This window comes from Dermatophagoides farinae, chromosome 1 (genome assembly GCF_024713945.1).
Source record: "Dermatophagoides farinae isolate YC_2012a chromosome 1, ASM2471394v1, whole genome shotgun sequence".
Taxonomy (NCBI): Eukaryota; Metazoa; Arthropoda; class Arachnida; order Sarcoptiformes; family Pyroglyphidae; genus Dermatophagoides; species Dermatophagoides farinae.
The window spans coordinates 2112986-2136982 of record NC_134677.1 but is presented as its reverse complement, the minus strand read 5'-3'; the positions used below and the strand labels follow the sequence as shown (position 1 = coordinate 2136982).

Genomic DNA, 23997 nt, shown 5'->3' with positions numbered 1-23997 from the left:
TTATCATTACAAAATATATTCATATCTAATATTTATGTGGTAATAATTTGTTTCCATTCTCAAGGTTGAATTTAAATTTTTTTTTTGTTTTGTTTCTGTCTTTGAAAATTTATTACAACAACTCATTATATTCATGTGACGCCAGCGCAATTCATGTTGAACATTCAGGGAAAAAAAACCTTACCACAACAACTACAACTTTTGACATTTAAATTTTCAAACAAATCGAAAAAAAACGGAAATACAAATAGCGCCATCCAATGTTTCGAATCGAAAACGTTTTCAAAAATTTTTTTTTCACTTAAATTCTGTTTTTATTTTATTTATATTATGATGATTATGATTGTTAATTAGCATATATAAGATTCATCAACTATCTCAAATCAATAATAAACAATTTTGAATGAATTGAAATTGTAAATTCTAAAATTTGAATGAATCAATCAAGAAAAAAAAATCATTGATTCATTCATTAAAATAACAAATAAGTTTGAATTTTGTTGTTGTTGTTTTTTTGATGGAAGACAAACAGATTGGATATAGAAGATAAGATATATAAGTTTTGTAATTGTCAAATGGAAGACTTGGTTGATTGATTGGTTTGGTTTGTTTTTGGAAGACTTTGTTTAAAATGTTTAAATTGATTGTTTTTTTTTAATTTTAAATGTAATGATGATGATTGTATGCATCATGATATGTAAGATTTATGATTGGTTTTTGTTCAAAAATGAAATCAAAATGGCATCGGCAGCATTTTCCATTTTCAAATCATTGTATCATAATCTACCGGTTTGAATACCCATGATTTATAAACAGCATAACCGACGATAACCAAAATCGATACAATTACTGTCAATGTACCAACAACAACTGGTACACTATCATCTTGTTCCAAACTCACGTATAATGGTGCAGCAACACCGGATCCAAAACTTACCTGGCTACAACGAGATACTTGATTTTTTTTTTGTTGAAAAAAGGATAAAGAATTTTATGAATTATATTAAAAAGAACAAACAAAAATCCAAGATACTTACTTGGAGCAAATTTTCCCATCTCAATCTGGAATGCTTGTAAATGTACATTGGTCAAACGTACAACAACACTTGGTTTACCCGTTTTTGATTCATATAGATTTATAATTGGTGGTGATGGACAGAAATATGATTTACCCATCATGGTTGTAAACATTCCTAATGATCCTTCTTTAGTACGTGCAACTTTTTTTCCACCTTGTACTGATCCACGAAATAATGAATCAGCAGTATTATACAGTAAATCAATCGAATTGACACCCCATTTTTCACCATCATTAACTTTTTCAAATATAATACGAAATGTAAAACCACCGATCCATGATACATCCAATACGGGTTTTTCATCCAATAGATAATCGCAACGTCCTTTTGCTTTAGCATCGATTGGAATTTTTTCGATTAATTGCTAAAAATCACAGAATAAATTAATTAATGTAACAAAATCAAAATAAAAAAAACTTACATGTGCACCACTTGGTGTATAGAATGTAATTGTCAATGTTGCTTCGAATTTGGCCAGAATACAGACCATTCCTTGTTCATCCCAAACAACATAACTAAATTTTGGTGCTGCTTGTTTATTGGCCAATACTAGATTGCCACCAGGTGATTTGATTGTCGAATTACTAATTGGCTGTTTGTGAAGAAGAATTAGAGTGTTAATAAAAATTAAACCACACACACACACACAGAATCGGTATACCTTTTTACGATTTGTCAACATGGATGATTGTGCAGTGATTATCATAATCAATTGCAGCAATATAACTTTTGGATGAAAATTTGTATAAAAAAAAAAATTAAATTCATTCAATAAATCAATTAAAAATACACTTACAAATGATTGCAACCAGGCTAGCCCGTGCAATGATACAGTTGTATGATGTTACAGAATTATAATGGATAATATTCATTGTTGAATGATTTATTTATATATGATGATGGAAGCACTTGTTTAATTGATTTTTTTTTCGTTGAAATTACATCTGACTATCATTGATGGATGCCTGGTTGCCAATAACACACACACACACACACACAAACACACATACAGGTCTAGCCTATCATATTTTATTTGACTCATTCGATGCTTATACAAAAATATTTTACTCCGCATCCAATTTTTTTTTCATGTATAGAAATTCTCTTTTATAGAATTTTTGTTAACGATGAGAATGCGCCAATTATTGAATACTTTGAATCAGGTCATATTAAATTGTTAAATTCTGAACAATAGATGTCACTATTATCAATGGTCTGGAAATGAAAGAATTTTCCTTGGTAAAATAGTTGTGGTGATGTATTAGATAAAAAAAAATGATTTTATTGTTTTATGATTGTCATTTTCATGAAAATATAGTCTCATTTTGAATTAGGTTATGTATTAGTGTAGATCCTAGAGTTTGGAAAGAGAAACAAAATGATTGAAAATATTGATGATCAGCCAGCCTATCAAGCACAAAGTTCATGGACTGTTTTCCGTCAAATGATCATTCCGTTTTTCCTATCTGGTCTAGGTTGTGGTGCTGCCGGAATCGTATTGAATCATGTGGCTGAATGGCAAGTATTTATTGATATACCACAAATATCGATTTTGGTGCCTGCATTTATCGGTATGATCGGTAATATTGAAACAACTTCGGCATCACGTTTGTCCACAATCGCCAATCTTGGTCGAATGGACAATTGGAAGAATATCGGTAATGTTATAACCGGAAATTTTATGGTCATCGAATGTCAAGCATCATTGATGGCAATGTTTGCTGCATTAATGGCATTGGCAATATCAACATTTCGTGAAGCTACCAGGGACAAAATAACACTCGAAACGGCATTAATTTTGTGCGCCGGTTCGGTTGCATCTTCAATTTTGGCAAACACATTAATAGCATCGATAGTCACCATTCTGGTTATCATTGGTCGTCGTTTAAACATCAATCCAGGTCTGCGTAATATTTTAATTATGTATGAATAACAATGTAATAATTTTTTTTTCATGAGCAGATAATATATCTGCACCGGTTGCAGCATGTATGGGTGATGCTTCAACGGTGGCCATTCTGGCCAATGTTCATCGTTTACTATACAGTCTGAATCCAACATATCAGCTATATATTTCGGGAATTATTTTAACATTTACATTAGTTATTATGGCACCAGCATTTATATTTTTGGCTCGTCGTAACCAATATACAAGATCCGTAATCTATTCCGGTTGGATTCCACTTTTAGTTGCCATAATTTTATGTAAACCAGCCGGTCTTGTTATGGAAATATCAATGGAACAGTGGCCAGTTATATCAACATTTTTTCCATTAATTGATGGTGTTGGTGCTCAAGTGGCCGGTATACAAACTAGCCGTATATCAACTTTTTTACATACTACAGCTGAACATAAAACAACAGCAAAACAAAATTCTGATGATGTAAAACAAACAAAATGGTTTTTCAGTCCAATACATGTATTTTTTTCACAAGAAATTCATTCAAAATTAGCACGTATGTTGGTCATGATTACACCGCCAGCACATTTGATTTTCTTGGCCATTATTTATGGCATTCAACATTTATTGAATGAATCATCATTTCATTTTACAGCATCATTCATCATAATTCATTTGATTGCTGTATTTTTTCAAATAATCATATTATTATATCTATCATATTTAGCCGTATTTTGGACATGGAATCATAATATTAATCCAGATAATTCTGTTATGCCATTAGCAACAACATTATCGGATTCATTGGGAATTTTTTTTGTTACTTTAGGTTTTCACCTGTTGAACACATTGAATGATATAAATACATTGTCATCATCATCATCATCATCATGATAATGATGATTTGTTCTATATTAATAAAAATAGAACATTACATAATAAATATTATCGAATGATATGTATTGATCGATTTATTGATATGAAGTTTGAAGAGAGAAAATAAATGTTTCCATTGTCATTTTTTTGTTTTTTTTTGGTTAAATGCCAGCAGAGAGAAAAAATCAATTATAATTGATAATAGATAGACATTATTATCATCATCAACATCTTTTTTTTCGACCTTGTCTGATATATTATCATATATATGCGCTCACTCACACACAACACAAGTATATCTTTTTTTTTTTTGGATTTAAATTTTCCTCATATGATCACAGGGTTCAAATCAATCAAATCCTAAAATCAAATGGATTGCAGACGCATAAAATTAAATCAAAAAAAAAAAAAAATATATTTTTGAATATATACGTGACTTTTTTTTTTTGGTTCAAGTTGTTCAACATATATATCAAAATATATTTCAATGTATAAACGTCTGAGTATTGATGATGATGATGATTTCATTTCATTTTATTTTATCTAATACGCATGTGTAAATTGAGGTGTGTCACGTATAATACAAAAAAAAATTGCCACTACTACGACTCCATTTTGATAATAAATAAAAATAATTGGATCTTGTTTTCTCCCTCTCTCTCTCTCTCTCTCACTCTTGTTTTTTCAATGAATCACGATGTGTGTATGCGCACGTGGTTAGCTTGTAGCAAATGAAAAAAAAAACATGTTGGATAAAACACGCCTGTCAAAATAATTTATATATATAAATCATGCGCAAATGATATGTGAATTCAATATATCCTGTTTTTGTTGTTGTTTATTTGTGATGTTGGTGGTGCATTTATTTTTTTTTTTTTTTTGATCAAGTCGAATTTGAATTTTTTCAATTTGTTTGGCTTCTGTGTGTGTGTGTGTGTATGTTTGATGATGAAATAAATATGGTTGCCAAAGTCATGCCTTTTAGTTGTTGTTGTTATTGTTGTTGATAATTATTATTTGCCCCTTTGATTGTATTAAATTGACACAAACAAAACGATGGAGTTGTTGTAGAGGTATTTTTTTTCACAATCGTAATTTCAACCCGAAAAAAATACAACAACAACAACAAAAAAAATAAAATCTTGTTCTTTACCCCAATCTATCCAAAATGTAAGGAGCCCCCCCACTATGATAACCAAAATAGTAATGACGACCATCTGTGTGTGTGTGTGTGTGTGTGTGTGTGTATAGAGGTCATTGATGATATAACTAATTTGATATGTTGAACAATAAATTTACCATTGAATTGAATTTTTTTTTTCAAAAATTTATAAAATTCAAATTCTTAATCATGATTTAACTCATTTGTCTACCATCATAGGAAAAAAAAGACGCTATCCATAAGACCAGTGACTCTCAAATGTTTCGTAGTCATCATTGCGTTAATATTCTCACGTGTAAACACAGTGTTAAAATTGCAAAAAATAAAATCAAATGCAATTTATTAAATTCGTGCGTGTAAAAGTGGGCATCATTATTTTTTTATTATTAATTCATGACATGATGATGATGATTTATATGTCTATATATAATAACACAACAACAAAAGAGATTCTAGATTTCATTTCATTTTTTTTTATACAGAATGAACCCAAATTATAAATACACATTTTTTATTACTCTATGATCATCACATGCTTTCATCAAAATCATCATCAACAACATCATATTTCTCCAGAAATAAAAATGCAAGACAATGACATATAATCAATGATAAAAAAAACTAACCAAACTGGATAGCGAAATATAAAAAAAAAACAAATTCTGATGTAAAAATCGAAAAAAAAACACACACACATGCATGGGCCACATAAATTGACAGTATTGTTTTTTATTTTTAATAATAGCTCATTATCACTAATTGGGAATGTTTTTCACATTTGATTAGCAATCATCATCATCATTATTGGCAATAACCAACATGAAATATGGCGATGAAAGAATTCTGAATGAGAAAGGTGGATATGACATTGTGTGTTTGTGTATGTGGAAAATTTATTTTCTTTCCTTTTTCCCCCGCCCCAATCACACCGAAATGACATTAATCTTTATGTTTTTTTTTCTCTTTGTTAATCAAAATATAATTTTCTTTTTCTTGGATTCAATTCAAAAGTAAATTTTACGATGATAGCGGGGCACACACACACACATTCACATAGACATCAAACAAATGAAAAAATCCCTAATGGAAATAATAATGATGATGATGATTAACATCGATCGTCGTCGTGGTCGTTTAACGAAGACAATAGAATAGTTTTTTTTTTGATTTTTTTTTTCATTTCTATCTGGTTTTTTTTGTTATAAATTGTGACCATGGCCACCACTTAAAATTCCACAACTATTTTTTTTTTGAATTTTAACATGACCAAAAAAAGAACGTCAACAACAAACACAACTGGAAAACACATCAAGAATGATGATGATATGATATTGTATTGATGATGATTATGGTAATCACATGCTTCTAGGTTTGTTTAATTTAAATCTATATATAAAGTAGCGGTGTACACTGGAAAAAAAGTCTATGTAAACCACGCATTTTTTTTCACAATATTTCAAAACAATTTAACTGTTACTGTACAAATTTTGCCCTCTTTTTTCAGGAGGGATTTTTTTTTAGTGCACACGTTTTTTTTCCGACTCCACCGCTTTAGATACAACAAATCAGAAAAAAAAGTAGTAGTATGCACGAAACAAATAAAAAATGAGAATCAAATAACAGCTCCGCCCAGAATTTGTGAAAATGTGGCAATTTTTTTGCATGTGCTTCTCCTTCATGAAAAAGCTGGCAGTACCGTGGTCGATTTGCGAGAAACAACATGCAGCATCGTCAACATCAACATTAATAATTGTGCTCAACAACAACAAAAAAAAAATTATATTTTGGCTGTTTTTTTAATGAAATGATATAACCACAAAGAAACCAAAACCAAACTAAAAAAAAAACCATCATCATCAACGACAACAACAACAACAATAGCTAACTTTGAACCACACAATAAACCATAACGACGACAATTTTGTCAAGAAAAGGGGGTCAATATAAATTTTGTGAAAATCTTAGAACAAAATCGATTCATTAAATTCATTTGATTATTTGTTTGTCTAAAAATAATTTTGATTCAGCTTATCCGATTGCGATCATCATCACATTATTTGATGAACTTCAAACTCAAGGTCTTTCTTCATTGAAAATTTTTTGGATAGAAAAAAGTGTCAAAATCAATCAATAAGAAGAAAACAGCGAACATTCGAACGAATCCATTTTTGTTGTTGATTTGAAACATATTGCTCTTTTCGTCACATATTTCGTCATAATTTTTTTTTGTCTTTATTGATATCCGTCATGTGTTGTGTTTTCTTAATGTTTCTCGTTTTGTTTTTTGTTGAATTAAACCCCTAAAAAATAGACTACGTCGACAACGATAAATATCAATCATTTCTGTTTGTTTTTGATTGTTTATGTATGTGTTTTTTTTTTGCAAGCCAATCAAACATTGTCTTTTGTTTTTTTTTTGGGGCCGACTTGTCTTTTGTTTGGTTATTTTTGTGTGTATGCTTAAACACCATTATTACTACCAATTCATTTTTTTCGACTCTTTTTTTTCCAAAATTCACCTAAAGAAAAAATCCTAAATAATCAAGAACAACGACATCAAAAAAAAAACAAAATATGCTCACCTGGCCTTCAGCTACTACCAACACCGCCACCATTATCCACAGCAACAACAACAATAACTATTTTGCCAAATTAACTGGAATTTATTTACCATAATATGGACCCCAGGGAACAAGAATAATGTCTAAATGTGTTTTTTGTGTGTCTGTTGACCAATAACTGAAAATTTTTTTCTTACCTTGCAATACAATGGAATTGAAACAATGGATTGATTGATTTTCATCAATGAAAACTGGCAACAACAACGACAACATTCTATAAATTCTCATTTAATCATCATCATCATTTGTGTTATTGTTTAAGAAGATACTTTTTGTTATTGTATTCGATTTGGGTGTATGTTTTTTTTCCTTGTTTTACTTTACTCTCTCTATTGCTATTTGTAAGACATCAAAAAATCATTTCAAACAACAAACGATTACAACCACAACGACGATCAATATGGATATGTTAAGTGATGAAGGCGATCTTTACAGTGATGTAAGTGACAAAATGTTTCTAAATTATTTATCCTTGTTTTTTTTTTTAATTTCAAAAGAAAACATTGTTACTGATTTTGATGTCGATGAAAATGGATCTGATTTGATCATTTGTCAATTTTAATTGCATTTTACAAAACAAAAGACTTGAATGAATATTTGTAACAAATAAAAACTGAACGGTTACGTATGCTGTCCCTTTAGGCAGATTCAATTTGAGATGATGAGATTTGTAATTTTTTTTCTATTCAGATGATTATATAAAATATATATAGCCCATGAAGACGATGATGATGATCTACGGTGGGATCAAATCAACCGAGAATATAATGTATATAGCAATGTGTGATTATTGCCAAAGAGAGAAAGAAAAAACCACATGATCTGATCTGATCAAATCAATGATGATGATGTGTATGTAATGTGTCATTTATAAAGAAAGCAACCAGAACAAAATATACAACAATAAATGAGCGACCAATCAACCATTCAATTATTCTTTTTTTTCAGGAAAAAATATTATTGTTGCTGTTGTTTTTTTGCCTTGTGTGTGCGTCTATATATATCTGATTACTAATCATAATCTCATCTCATCATCATCATCAGTTTAATTCAATTCAATAATAATAATAATTGGTAAGAATGTATATAAAACATATGAATGATGTGTGTGTATATGTGTATCCAAGCGGTTAGAATGAAATTTTTTTTTTTTAAGAAATCAACTTACACATAGTAGACACATGTCATATTGTAAAAAATCAAACATTTGATTTTTCGTTCACTCTGTCTTTCTAATTCAGAATATTTTATAGATTGGCATGTGGGGGTGGTAGATGTGTTTAAATAAACAGTGAAAAAAAATTAAATAAATTTTCTATCTATCTATATCTACTATTCTATGTCGCTTAAATACTGTAAACTGCAATTTTTACACTCTGTATAAAAAACTGTATTAACTTGTTTGTTGCGGGGAAGCCGAGCTAAATAAACAGTGAAAAAAAATTAATGCCGCTGATAAATTTTCTATCTATCTATATATAATGTATACAATAAACATTGTTATCGTTATGATTTTCATTTTGTAAGTGTGTATTTGATGATGATATGCCTGAAGACTATTCATAATGATTTTTTCTGTTTTTGTTCCCGTGATCTATGATCTACTCGATTGAATGTGAATAAATAAATCTTCAATATTAAAATTGGCATATGGTGGTCATGGTGGGATTCAGAGAGAGATGTTTTTTTAGTAGGGGTGTTTTTTCTCTTGTAAAAAAAAAAATTTTTGTTTCACATATTAGTCTACTAAATCAAATAAATCCATCATCATGTGTGTGTGTTCGGTTACGCAACTTTTTCAACGATCATCAAAATGCATTTTTTTTTGTTAATGTTTAGTTTATACCTTTGACTGGATACCAAGCAGGGGGGGCGGCGCAGCCGCCACACCTGTTCCAGCTATATTGACTGTCAGTGCCCCGCGGGCCAGCCTATGATGATGAATCAAATATAATATCCCGAAATAAAGAAATATATACTATTCAACCGAAATTAAATTGGTGCTATGTAGTGGTGTGGTGGTGGTGGTGGTGGTGATAGTTTTATACAACAGCGATATTAGACACTATTCAACGACAAAACCATGATTTTTTTTGTTGTTTTTTGTTGTTGTTGTTGTGGACATGCATTTTGTAGGAATATCCATGCATGACCATTGTCGGTAGAGGGCGATAGTTTTGATTTTTTTTTAATTCATGAAAAAGAATAGTTAGTGCAGGCGCCCAAATAAATAACAAGAACCGTGTGTATGTGTGTATAAGTTGTATACGCCATTGCAGAAACATGTAGCAGTTTAGTGTGTGTCGTGACGACCACGAGGATAATGTTGTTGTTGTTGTTGTTGTCCTCGAGATTCGCTTCAGATATACTCTCCTTATATACAGTGATTATCGTCCGTTTTTTTTGGATTCTGTGTGTATGTGTTGTTCTTCGTAAAAAAAAAACATTTTGTGTTCTTTTTTTCCCCTAAATTTATTGTGTGTCAAATGTATATGGAGAGCTGTTTGATTGATGCCAATATAGAGAAAATGTTGGTTGCACATGTATTTTTTTCGCTTCCAATATATAATATATTAACATCAATTTGAACCAAAAAAAAAAAATTCAAATATATAGAAGGAGAAAAAAAAAGAAAGACACGAGGTATAACACAGGACAATTAAGGATGTATTTTTTTTTTCTTTCAATATACTCCTGTATTTATTATACGCATGACATTGTGATTAGAATTCAAGAGAGGGGGTTATTTATGTTATATATCCTCGTTTCAGAGATTTTATACATTGTAACAAAATCATGAACAGTGTTTGTCGGTTTTTGGTGGTTGGAACGTAGAATATTTTTAAATTAAATTTTTTCTCGATTCTCAATTTGTCGAATATTTGGTTTGAATTTCTTTTTTTTTATTTGTTTCGTTTATTTATTATCTACCTGTTGTACATTTAGTGTGGAGGTGGTGTACCAAATATCACTAAACAATATTTAACATTGAATAAATGAAAAAAAAATTTATTAACCTTAACAATTTCAAATGTACTATATATCAAATGTTGAAATTTATTCATTAAGACATGTGAACGAGTTAATGAAAAAATAACACACACACACACACAGATGCATGTCGTATACGAAAATGATACTAAACACACATGGATACATATAATCGGTTGTCCTTGTCATATCATTCGACGAATAGAAAAAATATCCTTCAATATATATATATATGTCCATTACGTTTTTTACAATTGTAATAAAATAACCATTTGATCTTCATCATCATCTTCATTGATTGTTATTTATCTCTTTTTTTTTCTTTGACCACCATTATCATTTCGTTTTTTTTTCATTATTATTTAGTCGATAAAAAACATCGATGATGATGATGATGATCTGTATGATGATATGGTCACACACACACACACACACACACAATACAATACAATAGCTGCAGCTACAAACTCTAAGGCGCCATTTTTATTTATGTATAAATATCTTGTTGATGATGATGATAATATCATCAGCTATGGTCGTCGATGATGATGATGATCATCATCATTGAATGAATGAAGCATACACACACACAACCGAACCATTAACAAAACCATATAACCAATTTTTTGCCAATTGATGATGGCCTGAATGTTGTATAAATGTGTGTGTGTGTGTGTTTATGTGGAGGTCATTGAACGTATTTTTTCGAACATTGAAACATAGACCAAAAAAGAGGCTAATAAAGTGGGAAAAAGACATACATACATACACACAAACACACTTGGAAAGGATGGACATTTTTCAAAAAAAAAATGGACACATGATGATCACGCCTGGCGTCATTATTATGTGTTTGTGAGTTTGCATAGAGAGAAAATAATAACCATATGAAAAAAAGAGCATAGGAAATGAGATTTGTTATTCAAAAAAAAAAACAACAACAACAAAATTTCAAACAATCAACTCTCAAAAAACAACAACAACAACAACAACAACAGAAATAATGCCATAATAAAAGAAATGTGAAATGAAATCAACTGAAGAAAAAACATTTATCATTGAAAAGAGAAATATGATTCAGTAGTAGTTGTTGTTGTTGTTTTTTGTTTGTTTGTTTTATTCACACATTGTGATTGTTCCGGTTGGTTTATGTTGTTGTTGTTGTTTATCTGTGTGTCTTTGTTCCTATGTAAACTATTTTTTTTTATTTAAAATCATTTTTTTCTACCTTTAAGCCTGATTATATTAATGAGAAGACCATAAAATTCAGTTTAAATTCCTGTAGTATATATGTGTGTGTGAAAGAATTAACTATCATGAGAACGACTAATGGTTATATGATGATGATGATGATGATGACCATCACCAAAACCCGGTGGTAATGTCCACATAATGTTTTTGTATAACAAGATGGATTGTATATATTTTTTCCATATGATAATGTAAAAAGGCAAAAAATGAAGAATTATTGTTGATCTTATCCCCATTTATGACTTTCATGTCATCGCTATCATCAACTATTATTTGATCCATAAAGCAAGCGAGAGAGAGAAAGAGGGAAACAAGAGAGAGAGAGAGAAAGAGAGCTATCATCATCTCATCAATTTTTTTTTGTTATAAAGGGAAAAAATCATTGCAAATATATATTATAACCATTGGAAAAAACGTGAAGGAAAAGAAAAATATATTGTAAAGAATGGTTGGTGGTGACGATAATAACGAAAAACAGGATATATATGAAATGTGATAGATAGTGAGAGAGAGAGAGAGAGAGAAAGGTCAAAATACTGTTGCTGTTGATCTTTGTTATGGTTGTTTGTTATATATTGTATACATATATTCGTGTGAAATATTAAATTTTTTAGGCGTGAAAAAAAATCAAATTGAAAATCATTATAATAATGATCAGGTTAAAATAATAATAATAATTGTTTTAAAATCCGATCCGAACTGGTTTTGACCCCTTGTTATAGTATTCAATTTGGAAATGAAGAGTTAATCACATTTTTCTTTTTCTTTTTTGTTTCAATCTCTCAATGTATGTGAAATATTGTTGATTTTAGTTTTTTTTTTTTTTTATAATAATTTAGCCAATAATTATGTCGCCTACACACGTGTGATAACATGGGTGACTACTACCCTATTATTAAATTGATTGATTATTCACATGTTGATGATGATAATGATGGGAAATTTTGAAATTTTCTTAATTCAACTTGTTACAATTTTTTCCAAGAATTTATACAATTAAATTATTACTTTTATGATAATAATATAATTGAATAATCGTATGTTTGTTTGTGATTTTTTAGGAAGATGAATCTCAATATATGCAAGGTGGTGGTGCCAATATGGCCAGCGGTAGTGGCAGTGATTCTGGTCGTAATGATCGTAACATTCCAAGCGCTGTAAGTGTACGGTTTTTGTTGGATTTTTTTTTTTAGTTTTTTCGGAATTTTTCACCTTTTTTATTCATTCATTCATTCATTAGGCTGATAGACGTGCACACCATAATGCTTTAGAAAGAAAACGTCGTGATCATATTAAAGATTCATTCAGTAGCCTACGGGATTCGGTACCATCTTTACATGGTGAAAAGGTTTCAAAAAAAAATACATTTGATGTAATAAATTTTTTCATCAATGAATATTTTTTTCTCCATTTTAACCATTATTAGGCTTCACGTGCACAGATTCTGAAAAAAGCAGCTGAATATATACAATTTATGCGAAAAAAGACTACAAACGTTGCAACGGATATTGATGAGATTAAAAAGCAGAATAAAATGCTAGAAGAACAAAGTTTGTAATCATGTGTTTTTGTTTTTCTGTTAATTTATATATATTTTTTCTGTTTTCAGTTCTTAAATTCGAAAAAAGAGGACTAACACTTTCACCAACACCATCGTCAGCATCGTCAACTCCTAAACAAACGTTATTGTCACCAAATAATAATTCAAATTCATTGTATTTAATTGATGTTCAATCATTGTTAACCCTGCGTTAATAAAGTGTAGTTTTTTTTCTTATTACCCCATTAGTAAAGTGTCAGTTGTTTTCAAAACTCAATTTTCATTAAATTGAAAATAAAATAAAAATCAATTCATCAGAATTTAGTTGGAGTATTTTTTAAGCTTGTAAGCAGTCAAGAGATCAAATCTCTCTTAGATCTCTTATGTTTAGTTGGATTTAGATTTGTTTCGATTCTGTTTTGGTCATTTCCAAACCCTCAACTCGTTAACGCAGGGTTAAGCATTGATTACTTGTATGGTACCTGATTTTAATATAAATTTTTTTTTATCATTTCCCACATTTAGCTATGGTGACCTATCGGAAAATAGTAATGAAAGCAATGTCACTAATAATAGTGATTTGAATTTGACTATGAATGGCGTGATTACCGATAATGGCGGCAATGGAAGACTGACCGATTCGCCCTTATTATCCCAATCATCGGCATCAGTTACACCAACTGTGGTATCCATGAATCCTTCAACTATTGTTCAACGACAGCCAACCGGCAGACAGATAAATCCATCGGTACAACCATTGACCACACAGCAGGCTCAATTATTGATTAATGGAAACACTTCGGGGCCAACTGTACGTTCAGTAGTAAAAAATGGTTCAAGCACGATCATTGTACAGAATCCTCAGATTAAATCAACTCCAAATGGTCCTCATGTAATTCATTTATCAACGAACAATAATAACAGCAATACAGCTACAGCGACCCCAATCATCATTTCAACAACATCGTTGGCCAACACTAATGGAACCAGTGGTGCGATTGCTGCCAATGGAAATGCCACTTATACGGTGCTAAATGCCAAAACTACTGGTGGTGGTGCTGCATTATCATTGGCTCCAAATACAATGACAACGGCGGCTACAAATGGTGCATATCGAACTGTCGTAGTACAACCGGCTACTGCTGCCACATTGGCCCAACAATCTTCATTAAGTGGCGGCACAACAACGCCAAACATCCATATTGTATCAACTATTCCAAACACATATTCCGGTAGAGTTGGTACTAGTACCGGAACAACCAAACGTTTCAAGATCTCGACTACAACAACAACGCCATCAGCTGATTCAATTGTTGAAGTTAATAATAATAATAAGAAAAATAACATTACCTCATCACCATCAAACACATCAACTATTATTAATACATCAACCGGTAGTGGTTCAACAAATGTTTCAAATAACAAAACATTTAATATTACATCTGTTTCATCATAAAAATTGCAGAAAAAAATGAAAAATTTCAATTAACAAACAGAAAAAAAAGAAATAAATTTTTTTTTCAAAAAAATTTCTATAGAAAATAAAATCCAAGGATCCACACAACACTGGTCTTGTAAAATAAAAAAAAATTCATTTTATTAAATTTAATGGCAAACATCCACCCACACACACACACACACACAAACAACATTCACAGAGCTTCTCGCCTATCACCTGTGCTGAACCTTTTCTGTTGCCCATTTATCATTGAAATATATCGAATCAATTCGATCAAATCTTCAAAACATTGTTCGGATCAATTTAGCCGAAAATAGTTTTTCTCACATTTTTTCAACAAATCACACTTATTTGTTTCATAATGAATGAATAAATTTAAGACACTCGAATGAAAAGAGAAAAAACATGCTAATGAAAACCTCATATACAAAATATTTTATTCGTTTTTTTGTTCTTGGCAAATTTTCATCTTCCACACACACACACACCCATACACAAGCATACACCTCACACCCTAACGCCCAAAAAAATGTGAAAATACTGAAAAAATTGTTGTGATATATTCCAATTCAATAATGATTGATTGATTAATTGATTCATATGATAATAATACCCAATATTACACTTGTTTTTTTTCTTTCTACAATTTTTTTTGGTCCAACTTATGACTACAACCAATTGTCAAGAAAATATTCACACACACACACAACACACATCATTGAAATTCTTCAATTCTCTGGTCTTCTCTTTCTTCTTTTTTTTTGCTCTTTGTTGTTTCCATATTTGAAATTCTTATTTCGCTTTTTTGTTTAATTTTTGTAAATACCTCTATTTTAATTCATTCATTTTCATTCTCATTTTTTTTGTGTTTTGGCCAAACAAAAATGAGCAAGATACGGTGAAATTCTTGCAAAAAAAGAATTTCACGTGAATTATTTGTCTGTTGTTTCATTACGGTGAAGAAGAAGAAGAAGAAGAAGAAAAGCAAAAAAAAAAAAAATCTGAACAAAATCTCCTCCTCATTACCACTTTATATATGTGTTGTGTTATTATTACTTTTTTCTTTCTCTTTCAATTCTTTTTTCGAATATAAAATTCATGCTTTTTATTCCTTGATTTTTGTTTAACAAAAAAAAATTTCAATTGTTCGATTTTTATTTACAAATGATACACACACACATTGCTGATACATTTATCGATTCTAATCGGTTATTATTATCAATTATTATTGTATACACACACACACATTATTTATTTGACAAAAAAAACAACAATACACCAAAAAAAAAAACATTTTACCTGCTTTCAATTCAATCATTCTAATATCAATTTTTATCATCATCATCATCTGATGATGATGATGATGATTGATATGAATGTCACATTTTGTTTTGTTGTTTTTTCTTTGTTTCTTCTTTTATTTTCTGGACAAGTCATTTTGGAAAAAAAATTTCAATATCTTTGATGTATTATTTTCTTCATCACCATCGTTCATCGTTCTTCGTCGTTATAATAATAATTGATTTTGAAAATTTCTATTGAAAACAAAATTTTTTTTTTTTTTTGTAAATTGATCGAACAATGATCATCATCATTATGGATGTTTGACGACGACGACGATGACGACAACGACAACAGCAAACAGAATAATATTAACAATTTTGAATTATATTGAATCATGAATAAAATAATTTTATTATGAATTTAATAAAATTATAGAAATAATAATAATAATAATGTAATGTAAAATTTAAAAAGTATAAAATCATGTGATGGTAATTTAACATTTGCAATTGCATATAATATTGAAAATGTCTTCCAGTAAAACAAGTGAAAAGCGATCCAAATCTAAAAAACAATCATCCGCTCATAATAATGATAATAATATTAATGTAATGAAAAATTCAAAAATGATTTCAACACCAACATCATCATCGACAGCAGCAGTAGCATTAGATTTTCAAGAAGATTTTGTCATGTCATTGGATTCAAAAATTGGTTCAACTATTTTTGTACGGCCAAATATAAAAGATATTGATATTGATACATATACACATTCAAATAAACGTAATGCATCAAGATTTTTAAAATTAAAAGCTGCATGTCAAAAACCGGATTTAGATAATGATAAAAATCAAATGATGATGAAAAATGATACAACAACAACAACAGCATCCATGAAAAGTAAATCAAAAAAACAACCTGAATCACCAAATAATGTAGATGTTTTCTGTAGTTTGCCGGAAGTCCATGTTTTAGATCCAAAATCAAAAAGTAAAGCAAAAAAATGTGAAAAAAGAAAATCAGAAAAAACAACAACAATACCACCAATATCAACAAGTAGTTCATCATGTGATGATGATAATCTATTGGCTTGTTGTCTACCAATGGATAAAGATAAAAAAGATTTAGATATGAAAAGTAAAGATTCATCAAAAAAACATCATCCTCATCACCATAGTCATCATAGTCATTCTCATTCAAAGAAATATGATGATGATAATGAAAGATTAACACCTTCTGCAGCTGCGAAATCAGGAAAGAAAGAAAAAGAGTCCAAAGATAGAAAACAATTTTCCACAAAATCGACAGATAATAATCCACAATCATCATCATTAGATAAATCAAATTCTTCATGTGTTCAAGGTATTGAATCATTACGAAAAGATCTTGGACTGCAGAGCACAAGAAAACCGGAATTATTCCGTAAGAAAAGTCCAATTTCATCATCGGTAAAGAAAAAATCGGATAGAAAAAAATTAATCGCAAATAATAATAGTAGCGCTATTGTTGGTGATCCATTCGTAACTGGTCGATCAAATCTATCTGGTGTTGATACAAGAAAATTTAAAATCAATAAATGTACATCAGGTAATGTTACATTTCATAATGCTGATCTTTCTAATACATCGATGATGTCAAGTGGTGGTGGTGGTGGTAGAAAAAATACTGCAGAACCTGAAATGAAAAAGAAATCTGATAAAGATGACAAACAAATGTTTAGTTCGATGAATAAATCGAAAAATATGGAAAGTTTTAAAAGAAAAATTAAAGAAAAATCACAACATAATGATGATAAACCAACAATAACAATCGAACAACAATCAAAAATATCGAATCATATATCGAAAACAGAATCATCAAAAATACATACATTAACTTCGGATGATCAATATAATTCAGGATTTATTTCCGCTTTATCTAAAGCTTCATCAACGTCATCTAAAGATGATGATAATAATGATAAAAAATAGAATAGAATGTTCTTTTTTAGAATGGAAAAATTTTGAAAATAAAAAAATTCATATTGTTTCCTATTCATAGATGGCAGTAGCATAGACGTAAATTTTGAAATTTTTGATCCATAAAATTTTGTTTATTTTTATTCATTATCAATTAATGGTACCTTTCATCATTGTTTTTTCTTCCTTCAATTTATGATTGATTTGATCAATAAAATGTGATTTAGTTAAAAAAAATTGAAGGTGAATACAATTTGTGATCACAAGATTAGCATTGGCAGCAGCAGTATAGTTTTTATCCAAGGATTTCAAAAATGATCATGATTATGCTGAAATTTGTCATTTTTTTTATATATTCAATCAAAATTAAAAAGATCAACAAACTATTTGATGGCCAATTTTCAAACACCACACACATAGATGTATGTTGTTCACGTATTCGAATTTGGAATTTATACATGAAACACAATAAGTCAATGATAATAATAATTCATGGGTTTAAGTGGCTGTTCAACAAGTTCAAGTGCAAAAAATTCTTCATTCATCATCACTGTATTATAATCAATTTATGTGGTAAAAATAAACCCACTGATCAACAGGTATGTTGATGTATTGATTTTTCATACTCTTTCTCACTCTCTCTCTCTCTCTCTCTCTCTCTCTCTTCAATCCATGTAAACACCAACACAGGTACAGATGATAATAATCGATAACAAAAAAAAGGAGAAAGGATTAATTCATGACATCATTGAAAAATAAAAGTACTATTCATTCATCGGTAACAAAATAAAGAGAAAATTATTCCAAATTAGATCATCATATCAATTTTTGTATTTGATGATTTTTTTTTTCATTGAACTCAAAGGGAAAAAAAGTTTTTTTTTTGTTGTACACATTTCAAGTGTGTGTTTATATTATCGATTGTTGATGAAGACTACTATTTACGATGATTGATTGATAATGATTGAAAAAAAACATAACATTATCATCGATTGATCAATCAATCGATCAGATTTTTTTTGATCATGTTTATGGCCTTCAATACCAATCAATTTTTTTTTTGTTAGTGGTGAATTAAAATGGTTTAATAGAAAGCTTAATTGAAAAAATTTTTTCATTTTATGATGACCATTGTTATTTGAATGATGATGATGATGATGATGACAATTTTCTGGATTCTCATTTTATGCTTAATCATCATTATCATTTTGGAAATAAGGCCCATAAATGTCATTTACCAGGACATAATCTATTTCCAATGTCGATGATGAAAGAAATGTCACAATTTGTACCAGGAAAACATAGACATACACCCGCACAGTATATATATAGACGGAAATGATACAAATCCAAATTTTTAGTGGATAAATGAGCAAAAAACAAATAAAAATAAAAATAACAAACAATTAATCATATTTATATGTGCATAAATAAAAATAATTTTTTTTTCTCTCCATTTCCATTCATTCATCTAATGACTTTTGATTAATTAAGTAAATATTATTTATTCATTAAATGGGCGGAAAGTACGGCAAATATAATGATACATGATCCAGATACGGTTTAATGATTGATTTATTTTTTTAATTTGACTCCAACACAAATGGACATCGGATAATAATGTCCATCATCATCATCCGATAATTAATCATCGGTTTTTTAATCATTTATATTCATTTATCAATTATCAATATGCATGTGAATAAACACATCAATGAATTGACCGAATAAAATGGCCATCATAATTCATTATTTTATCATTTGAATAGTGGAGAAAAAAAAATTATTAAAAATCAATCAAACACAATTATTATTGTAATAATCGATAATAATAATAAAAAATAATGATGATGATGATGATGATGATGATCTGGAAACGAATTTTTTTTTCTTCTGGTTTCTGGTTATCATTCAATAATAATGACCATGATGTTTTGATATAAAACCAAACATAATAGCTGATAACATCTATTTTTTTCTTTTTGCTAATATGAAAAATTTCAATATATGTCAGGGAATTGTTTTGTCTATTACGAAATAGACAAAACTATCATAACCGACATCAAAGGATGCGAAGAACATCCGAAAACTTTGAACATTCGAATGATAAAACAAAACAAATTGTAATTCTGAAATTACTATATAAACGAATCTAAAAAGAATAATAAATTACGATAATTATTATTGGTGAATTTGATTTAAATTTGATATATACAACGATAATAACAACAACAAAAAACATATATTCACTTCCATTGCGTCAATCAATCAATCAATCTTTTGTTTTGTTTTGTTTAAAAATACTGTGAATATGATCAAACTGATGGTGATGATATTTGCTGCTTGTACCTATCTTTATCATTATCATCATCAACATAACGACCACGACAACGATTATATGACACAAATATATATCATTTATATAGAAATTTAATTTGATAAAAATAAAAACAAAAAAAAAAACTTTCTAGAACATCCTTCTAATCACCACCACCACCACCACCACTACCATTGTTTTGTCCTCCAATCCTGTATAAAATTGATTTTTGGATATCTTTGAAAATTTTCATAACATAAACTTTGGACAGGCGACATTTTTTTTTCTTCTCACACACTCAATTTTTTACGCAGGGTTGATTTTTATATATATATTGGATTGTCATTAATCCTCATCGATTCATTCTTTTCATCAAGGAAATTGTTTGATTTTCATATATCAAAATGTTCTTTTTCAATGATGATAATGATGATGATGATGATGATGATTTGTTTTATTGTTTTTCTCTTAGATTAAAAATGCAAAACAAAAAGGAAAAAGGAAAACGACATCAAACAGACATTTTTAATGCGTAAAAATCTATATTGACATCACCATTGGTCGGTCGGAAAGGTTACATAAATCAATAAATTATGGAACAACTAAGAGAGAACACACACACAAGCAAACGCATAATGTCTACTTTATCTATGTACATTTTTTTTTTGGTTCCTGTCTAAACCAAGATAATAATAATAATAATGAGGACGATAATGGATAGTGGATTTATCCTAATTTCTGGTTTTTTTGATTTTTTTTTCTTGATTGCCATATACTACGGTATAGTGAAATAAATAGAGACAAAAAAATGGGTTATTCATTATGATTTTTATTTTTGTGGTGATAAGAAAATGATTTATCATTTAAATTTCTTTACTTCTTTCTTCGGGAAAAAAAACTAAATTGTCACCAATTGTCGTTTTTTTTCTTATTTGTATCTATGGTTTTTTATGGCCACCACCACCACCACCACCACTACCACCATTAATAAAACGTCGATGACCGAATTGATTGACATGTAGATGTTGAATTTGATTATATTAGAAATTATTATTATAATTATTAATATGAAATGAAATAAGAGATCAGTTAATTTTTTGGTATTTTTGTTTTCTAGGTTAATTATCATCCATGTGTTGTTGTTGTCACTTGTATTACATGATTGCAAATGAATAAATGGATGTTAAATTTTTGCTTTTTATTGGATTGTTTGGTGTTTCCTGTGTGATAAAATTAAAATTATTATTATCATTTTGTTTAATTTTTTTTTTCAATTTTTAACATTTCTCTTTTCCCTCTTACTATCTATTTCCAAAAACATATATAAATATGGAATGAACTCTAGAAAAAACAAAAAAAAAAAATTTAGGAATCCTTCAAAAAAAAAATTTCGATTTTTCATATCCTCATCATCATTATGTTTAGAGCTTTACATATGTGATGTGGTGATGGTATTCCTGACAAAAGTCACATATTTCTATTTGAAAAAAACGATACAGGCTACAAACAACAACAACAACAACAACAGCAGCAGCAACTAAAACAACTTTAAAATGTCCTTTTTTTTGCCAAACATACGCGGATTATAAATTTATATATTTCTTGTTAAAGAATCATCAACAACAAGTCAACGTGACACGTTCATCATCATCCACATCATTTACTACGTTTGAATAATAATAATCTTCTTATAGTAAATATAAATCGTAACTTTTTTTTCGTTGATCCTGGGTTGCATTTTTTTCAAATGTTGTGTTCATATATTGAGAAATATAAAGAGAATGAGAAAAAAATGGAAAAAACACAAACATAGAGAGAGAAAGAGAAAGAGAAATATGAAAAGATTCAATGTATAAACATCATTTTGTAAAATCAAAACAATAAATTATCTAATTAAATAATTATGAAAATCATCGAGCACACACACACACAAAGACACATTTCGAAAGCCTGGTATATCCCCAAAACGATCTATGATGACTAATTTATCTTCTCCTCATTGAATTTGTAGTAATTCAGAAAAACAAAAGAGATAGAGAGAGAGAGAGAGAAAAAAATGAATGAAAATCTGATTATGTTTTATAATTGATAATGATATCTCTTTCTCTCTTAATTTGTGACTGTAATTTTAATTGAATGATATATAGGCGTAAAAAATAGATGTAAGACATAATTTAATTTTACACACACACACACACACAAAGATCATCCCTTATCATCAAAGAAAAAAAAATGATCAACAATTTTTTTCTCATAACCCTAAAAATCTAAATTCTTTACACTGAACCAGGCGACAACAGTTGTTTTCCTCTTCATTGCCACCATCACTACCCATCATCATTGAAAATGTTTCATACAAGAATCAAATTGATGCAATCAATAAATTTTTTTTTTGCTTTGTTTTGTGTATGTGTATGTGTGTGTGTTTGTTTGTACAAATTATGTTTGTAAACAACAACAACAACAACAACAATGACAACAGCTATTTTTATTTCATCACAACATCATGATCAATGATGATGTATCGTAATCATAATCAAATCATAAACTTTTTATACTTATCATCAATTTTTTTTAACTCTTTATCTTTATAAATCGGAAAAAGAACAAAAAAGTAAGTCAATGAATCAATAAATTGATCAATTGATTATTTAATAATGATGATAATAGCTATAAAAAAACAAAACAAAACACTTAACCATTTAATTATTAGTTATTTATCCGCATACACACAATGTTGTTGTTGTTGTTATTTTTTTTACCGACATTCTTTATATATTTTAAGTTGAAATAATGAAAAATTAAAAATTCAAGAATCACGTAGACACACAAGAACATTTTAGTTTTTTTTCGCGCCATGACATACATATTTTGTGTGTGTGTGTGTGTAAAATATGTCATTCTTGTTTTGTTCATTTGATTTTCCACCCAAGAGACATAGAGAGGAGATTGATTTTGTCAACAAAAAAAACAACTCATAAATCTTTTTCTGTCTCTAGTTTCAATGAAATAAAAAAATAATTTTCTACAGTTTCTAATTTTAATACATGCATGTGCCATACTTGATTTTTATTTCTTCTGGAAACTGATTGAATAACAATTATTTCGATGATTTTAAATGTTCGAAATCGAAAAAAACGATTCATTTAATTATTTTTGGTTTGATCATGAAATGGTATCCATTATTTTCTTCCTACGATCATCTTAATGATGCTTATGATTGACTGATGACTGACTACAATCCGAATCTTTTTATAACGTTTATTTATCTTTAATCCAAAAAAACTGGATTTTTAACTAACTGGAAAAGAGATCAAAAGGTCAAGACCTTTGAACTTTTTTTTTCTATTGCTAAATTCAAGCATTTGGTAAGCCTGATTTATTTAAGAGATGCTGTCCTACTGAAACTGATAATGATGATGAGAGATAGAGAGAGAGGTCATCATTATCATTTTAAACGTGGACAAAATCATCACCAACATCATTGATAATTGATCAACATGATCATCATTGATTTGATTTTCATTTAATAATATGCTGAATTTGGAGTCATTGCTA

The 23997-nt window shown here is 29.1% G+C and overlaps 4 protein-coding genes across 9 annotated transcripts; 3 read left to right on the top strand and 1 right to left on the bottom strand.

Annotated features, from left to right (window-relative positions):
- Positions 1 to 289: 289 nt before the first annotated feature.
- Positions 290 to 2070, bottom strand: LOC124492988 (lysosome-associated membrane glycoprotein 5). The gene is made up of 5 exons (XM_047056019.2): positions 1876 to 2070; positions 1741 to 1805; positions 1501 to 1671; positions 1038 to 1443; positions 290 to 954 (listed from the first exon to the last, which is right to left on the bottom strand). Exons 1-5 carry the CDS (start codon positions 1949 to 1951, stop codon positions 764 to 766), a joined length of 909 nt encoding a protein of 302 aa, XP_046911975.2. The 5' UTR covers positions 1952 to 2070; the 3' UTR covers positions 290 to 763.
- Positions 2071 to 2305: 235 nt separating this feature from the next.
- Positions 2306 to 3913, top strand: LOC124492987 (solute carrier family 41 member 1). Of its 3 annotated transcripts, XM_075735158.1 has the most exons (3): positions 2306 to 2337; positions 2398 to 2980; positions 3042 to 3913. In XM_075735158.1, exons 2-3 carry the CDS (start codon positions 2458 to 2460, stop codon positions 3872 to 3874), a joined length of 1356 nt encoding a protein of 451 aa, XP_075591273.1. In that variant the 5' UTR covers positions 2306 to 2337; positions 2398 to 2457; the 3' UTR covers positions 3875 to 3913. The 3 variants fall into 3 exon arrangements, with proteins under 3 accessions (XP_075591273.1, XP_046911974.2, XP_075591274.1); XM_047056018.2 differs by having other exon boundaries at positions 2310 to 2980; XM_075735159.1 differs by having other exon boundaries at positions 2310 to 2986; positions 3039 to 3913.
- Positions 3914 to 6709: 2796 nt separating this feature from the next.
- Positions 6710 to 15509, top strand: LOC124491915 (uncharacterized). Of its 4 annotated transcripts, none has more exons than XM_047054632.2 (6): positions 6710 to 8078; positions 12943 to 13038; positions 13122 to 13229; positions 13308 to 13431; positions 13491 to 13596; positions 13947 to 15509. In XM_047054632.2, the coding sequence occupies exons 1-6, from the start codon at positions 8040 to 8042 to the stop codon at positions 14875 to 14877; spliced, it is 1404 nt and encodes a 467-aa protein (XP_046910588.1). In that variant the 5' UTR covers positions 6710 to 8039; the 3' UTR covers positions 14878 to 15509. The 4 variants fall into 4 exon arrangements, with proteins under 4 accessions (XP_046910588.1, XP_075585802.1, XP_046910589.1 ...); XM_075729687.1 differs by having other exon boundaries at positions 6713 to 8078; positions 13491 to 13563; XM_047054633.2 differs by having other exon boundaries at positions 6805 to 8078; positions 12943 to 13044; positions 13491 to 13563.
- Positions 15510 to 16692: 1183 nt separating this feature from the next.
- On the top strand, positions 16693 to 19512 carry LOC124491714 (uncharacterized). Its single transcript, XM_075735175.1, has one exon. It carries the CDS (start codon positions 16776 to 16778, stop codon positions 18132 to 18134), a length of 1359 nt encoding a protein of 452 aa, XP_075591290.1. The 5' UTR covers positions 16693 to 16775; the 3' UTR covers positions 18135 to 19512.
- The last annotated feature ends 4485 nt before the right edge of the window (positions 19513 to 23997 follow it).